At 37.8% G+C, this 6,000-nt stretch overlaps 1 protein-coding gene across 1 annotated transcript in view; it reads right to left on the bottom strand.

Annotated features, from left to right (window-relative positions):
* The window catches only part of SASH1 (SAM and SH3 domain containing 1), a 108,545-nt gene that overhangs the window by 34,739 nt on the left and 67,806 nt on the right, over positions 1–6,000 (bottom strand). Inside the window, exons 11-12 of the mRNA XM_044675459.1 lie at positions 2,618–3,747; positions 121–277 (exon numbers count right to left, since the gene is read on the bottom strand). Coding sequence (XP_044531394.1) covers positions 121–277; positions 2,618–3,747 — 1,287 coding nt within the window. The remainder of the gene's footprint in view (positions 1–120; positions 278–2,617; positions 3,748–6,000) is intronic.

The raw sequence follows: 6,000 nt of genomic DNA, 5'->3' as shown, positions 1-6,000 counted from the left end.
AAGGAAAGGAGGAAGGAAGGAAGGAAGGAAGGAAGGAAGGAAGGAAGGAAGGAAGGAAGGAAGGAAGGAAGGAAGGGAGGGAGGAAGGGAGGGAGGAAGGGAGGGAGGGAGGGAGGAAGCGCAAAGTCATGGTCCCTGTGCTTACCGCCATCCGCTGCTGCTTCCTGAGATGCTTCACCCGGATTTGGTCCATCTTCACAGCAATCTCTTTCTCTTGCTGATTTAGATCTTCAGCATATCTCTGTATTAGAGCCTCAGGAATCCCACATCGACCATGCTGTAAAACAAGGAAGAATCAGAAGAAACCTTAGTGATCACCTAGTCCAAACTCCTCAAATGAAAGGAAAGGAAACTGAGGCCCAGAGAGATCAAATGATTGGCTTAAGATCACACTGTTGCATCAGAATAGAAGGAAACCCAAGTTTTCAGATTCTCGTCCTCTCTATAATACCAACCTACTCAGTTATCAAATTAAATAGTACATTTTTTCTGAAGATACACCAAACCCAGGATAATGGAGTAATCTTCAACTACTATCAAACATTACTAAAAACTTTATATTTAAAAGTGATCCATTAGCTTTAATTGTGAATTGGATGTTTTGGAGAGATTGTTGTCAAGAAATGAATCTATTCTTTACCTTTCAATAAATGTACTTTCTCAGGAAATTCTTTGAAAAACTCCACACCAAATAAAATTCTCTTGTATTTTAATTGTCGCTGCACAACATTCCATTTAACTAGAGTTCTCAAAGTTCTGCTTTGGACTTCCTGAATGTGATATTAAAAGGTTTTCAAACTTCATGAGATTTAGAAACACACACAAATTCTCTCTTACTATTTAATATTTTGACTTTTCTTTTATATTATATTATAAAGCAAAAACAGGGTCCATTCTTGACTCTGAAAGTGAACTTCATTACAGAAGTGTTAAAATGCTGTTATGAATTATTCTTTCCTCTAAGATGGCCCATTAGATAGATGGGATATACTGAAAGGTTATAATAACTCAGAGCAAGCACAAACCATGTTTCCTTTTATTAGAAATATCATAGATTTGAAGTTAGAAGGGAGCTCAAAGGTCATCTATCTAGTCCAATCCTTTTTTATTTTTTTCTATTTTTTTTTTTAAAACCTTTACTCTTTGTCTTAGAATTAATACTATGTCCCGATTCTAAGGCAGAAGAGCAGTAAGGGCTTGGCAATAGAAGTTAAGTGACTTGCCCAGGATCACACAGCTGGGAAGTATCTGAGGCCAATTTGAACCCAGGGCCTCCTGTCCCTGGGCCTGGCTCTCAGTCCACTGAGCCACTCATCTGCCCTCTTCAATCCTTTTTTAAAAGTGAAGAAACTGAGGCCCAGAGAAGTTTAAGGGACTTACAGGTAGTAAGTGGCAGACATGAGATTTGTACAGAAGGTCTCTGATTCTAGAACCAGTACTTGTGTTGATACTATTTTTTTTAATAGGCTCATGTTTTCTATTTTCTCTTCTCATTTAGGGGCAGCTAGGTAGGGCATGAATAGAAAGCCAGACTTCGTATTGGGTTCAAATCTGGCCCCAGAAACTTCCTAAGTATGTGACCCTGGGCAAGTCACTTACCCCCCAATTTCCTAGCCATTATCATTCCTCTCTCTTAGAATTGATACTCAATATCATTCTAAATCAGAAGGTAAGAGTTTTTTTAAAAGCCATTTTTTACAAATGTCCCTTAAAAGCAGGAATTATCCAGTTTTTGTTTTATATCTCTAGCTCCTGGCCTGGCACACACTGTTAATTACTGAGTATTTTTTAAACATAAAAAGAAATTTCTATGTATTTCTCACATAATACATGTAGCACTGAGGGGCTTCAAATGACCCTTTTTTGTACTTTTATTCTTCTTTTATCACTTAATTGCCGTATCTCTACCAAAAATTCTCAATATGCTTGAAAACAAATAATACTCTAAGATGTATGGTGCTTTATACATCTAATATCATTGGATCCTTCTAATAATTTTGGGAGGTAGGGCAGGTATTATTTATCCACTCTAGGGACAGAAAGGTTGAGAATCGATGGATAGTTAATGGCAAAGATGAGTTGAAGAGTTCTGTCTTCACTGCTCTGTAGGATGGGAATTTAAAATATTTAAGGTATGGCTGAATGAGGAAGAGCTAATTCCATTTACACAGCTAGGGAACTCCCCACTAATAATGAAGGTTGGCATCTCCTCTGCTACTTTTACAGCCTTAGAAAGTTGCTTAAACCTCCTTCTTTCAACACCAGTCTTCCCTACCAAGTTTAGTTGCCAAAGAGCAGGGAAGAAAGCCTTAGTCTCCCTTTTCCTGGACGAAACAGAGCAGGAAGTTCTGGTTTAAGTTGCTGAGATCATTCCATTTAACAGTCCTGTGTCCCTGATGAAGGAGTTCCACTTGGAAATCTACAAATGAGCACAGAGCATCCCATCCATCCATGGACCACTGAAATTTCCATTCCAGTTTGTTTTGAATGTCCTTACATGGACAGGAAAGTGACCAGAATAAATTGGGACTTTCATTCCCTGGCTGCCCTGGCTGCCCACTGTAGACAAAACCAGAGTTTCAAAGAAAGGCTAGTGAGAGATTATGGATCTTCCTACCTTATCTGAATATGGTTCCTCGGTGAGATCAATGCTTTCAGCTTGCAACTTATTCTCTACCAGCATCTCCAGATCTACTCCTCTGGCACAAGAAATCTTCCTTGTCAAAGGAGGGGCTAGCTTGACTCCATGCTGTTGAATACTAGTGGATTCTGGCAGTTCAGATAGCCATGGTGGCCGTGTGGTTGGGGGGCTGCCGGGTTCCTGTTCTGGGGAAGGTCTACAAACTGTCATTGTATTACAGTCACTAGGGCTAAGGGGGCTATTCTTTTTAACTGGCAAGCCTGGTACATCTGGATTAGAGAAGGCACCACTATGGGCAAGAGGAGCATGGTGTAATCCATTAGTGAGGCGTTCTCTGCTCTTTTTGGCAGGAACAGGTGGAGGCTGTGAAGGAATTTTTGGCTGTGTTCTTGCCTCAGTGACCCTCTGATCCACTTCGCTCCCTTCTTTGGTGACTGGAGGATTATTTGTTCCTTCAAGATCATGCCCTTTTTTGTGACTCTCTAGAGGAGTCCTTGTTAAAGTCTGTTTAACTGAGGCAGGCTGAGCATCATAATTTTTAGGCAAAGAAGGAATTGTCCCATGTGATGAAATTGTGGATGGGCAGCCTGATGTCTTGGTTTTAATTTTCTGAGAATCAGAAAATGGCTTGCTTTGGGTCAATAGCAGTGGGTCTTGCACAGAAGAGACATCTGAGGGAGATTTTGCCTTCGGGTTGCAAATAGTTGTCTTTAGGGGCACTTCTGGTACATTCTGGGGGGAAGATTCTGTTTCCTTTTTAGGCACATCTCGTTTAGCATTAGGCTCTCCTTGAAGGTCATCCAGGGAATGGGACCTTGGCCAAGTCTCTGCAGCTTCAGTGCCCTCCAGAGTCTCACAGCTCCGACAGATGGTAACTGGTAAGCTTCTTCGGTTTGTCTTGGAATTAGTCACACTTGGCTCACCACAGACATCAGAAGTGTGAGAAGTATGGATGTTGATAAGCCGGACTTCCTTCTTTCCATCCTTCAAAGTTTCTACTGATTTAGTTAAAGGCAGTGTTGGATAGTTGGATAACTGATTTCTGTTGAAATCCTTAAAGTGGGGATCTATAGTTGACTTAATGGGCACAGTCTTCCGAGTATTCCCTGGGGGAAAAAAAAACACCCTTAAAATCAAATTTTGAACTGGTTACCACAATAAAATATGTAGATGTTATATGATAATTAAAATAACCCATGTTTGTATGGATCCTAAAAGCCTGTAAAGTACTTGACTTAAATTAAGTCTTTTGATCATACAACAACACTGTGAAATAGATGCTATTATAATATGTATTTTACAGACAAGGAACTGAATCTCAGGTCGAGTGACTTGACTAAGGTGACAAAATTATGTAAGGTAGAACTTAAAACTAAGTCTTCTTGATTTCACAAATGGTCTCTGAAAAAGGAGATGGGCCAGTCATCTAGTAAAAAGTGAGAAATAGCCCAAATGTTATGTAAATTATCCTCTCAAAAGAACTAGAAAAAATCCTGTATCCTCTGTGGAGGTTCTACAGAAAGACAAGAATATAAATTACATGGATGAAAAAATGTGGATGACTTAAAATCAGTGTCAAAAAAGGGGGCCTAGTAAAGCATCATGAATTAGTCTAGAATGAGGGTTCTTAACATTTTCTATGCCAAGGACCCCTTTGACAGTCTGGTGAGCCTAAGGACTTTTTCTTAGAATAATGCTTTAAAATGCATAAAACAAAATCTATAGGATTACAAAGGGAATCAATTATATTCAAATAAAATTATCAAAATATTTAAATTCATGGACCCCAAGTAAAGAAGTCTTTGTCAATAGTGAAATTGAGTAAATAAAAAATCTCATGTCATACTTGGTCCAGGGAAAATAATTTATTAGTTGAAGGATTCCTAGAGGCAGAAATTATGCTTGGAGTTTTGGGCAAACATAAGAGGTTAGACAAATCTGATATGTTATCAACTCTCATTCTTTTTGCTGGGGATTGGATTGATAAACCTTTTTAGGGAATCATACTTTGTGGAAAAATCAATTGTTAGTGGAGTTCACACAATTTCTTTGTCTAGGCAAGTAAAAGAAAAATAGGTGGTGTATAGCTTTGGATGAATTGACAAGGGGCAACCCATTTATAAGCACTGAAAATTAAATAATTCATAAGTTATGTGAACTTTTTTTCCCATTCTCAACTTGATCACTAAGTTGCTTCACTCCCCTTGTTAGGCAGTCTAGTAGAATATAAGCTCCATGGAAGCAAAGACTGTCACATTTTTATATTTGTATCCTCTACACATAGCATAGGGTCTGGCACATAGTAGGTCCTCGATAAATGCTTGTTGATTATTTCCTACTCTCTCAAAGGTATATTTAAAAAAAAAACAACTATTAGCCTTAGGAACAAAAGTGTAAACAGAAAGGGAAAATTGTTACTTTGCTTTGCCCAAACACCATTTTGACATGTTAACAGTTCTAATGAAGAATAATGTTTAATAGACCATTAGACAGAGAAAATCATTAACCAAAAACAATCTATGGATGTACTTTACACCAGCCAAAAGACTCCTATATTTCTATTTGGAGGAAGGAGGAAGAGTTACAGCACTTCTGAAAGGTCGCGACAATCCATGGTCCAATATGATTTTTCCAAAATGGACTAAGACAGGAAAAAAACCTCATCATTTACTTTAAGAGAAATCTAACAAATAAAGCTGCTTTGGTTTCTTTCTGCTCATAATAATTTAAAAAGTTTTTTTTTCACTCTTTAGTCAGCCTTTTGATACTGAAATGGGAATTTTAACTTATTTTGTATATTTCCTTGAAATTTATTTTTCCTTCTTTTCCAAATAATGACTTTATACACTGACCACATCAATATCAAGCTAAAGAGAGTTCCCAACATAGAGGCAATTAAAAGTGTGACTTGCTGACAACAAGCCCATCTATTTGACTTCGTTAGTTTTTATTTCATTTCAATTTCAGATCAATTGGTTTTACATCAATTTTATTTGGGGTATATAAGAAAATTATGGCTATGCAAAAACTACTGCCTCCTTAAATGGGCTGGATCTTAGTTTGTATACCCTAATAAACTTAGCCTAATGTGACATGTAACATGGCCAATCTGACCCATCCTTACAGACAGTAGGTACTCAATGATAATAGCTCTAATGATTTACATTAATAAAGTGCCAGATGGGATACAAAATGCACTTTCTTACAACTTTACGATGTAGGAAGAATAAGTATTATCCTTGTTTTTCATATGAGGAAACAAGATATTTGCCCAAGAGCAAACGTTATAGATAGGATTCCAGCATTCATTCTTCTCTATTGTGCCCCCAGTCAATAAGCATTTGAATAAATGAATGTGA

Source organism: Gracilinanus agilis, chromosome 4 (assembly GCF_016433145.1).
Source record: "Gracilinanus agilis isolate LMUSP501 chromosome 4, AgileGrace, whole genome shotgun sequence".
NCBI classification, from domain to species: domain Eukaryota; kingdom Metazoa; phylum Chordata; class Mammalia; order Didelphimorphia; family Didelphidae; genus Gracilinanus; species Gracilinanus agilis.
This window is presented reverse-complemented; position numbering and strand designations above follow the sequence as displayed.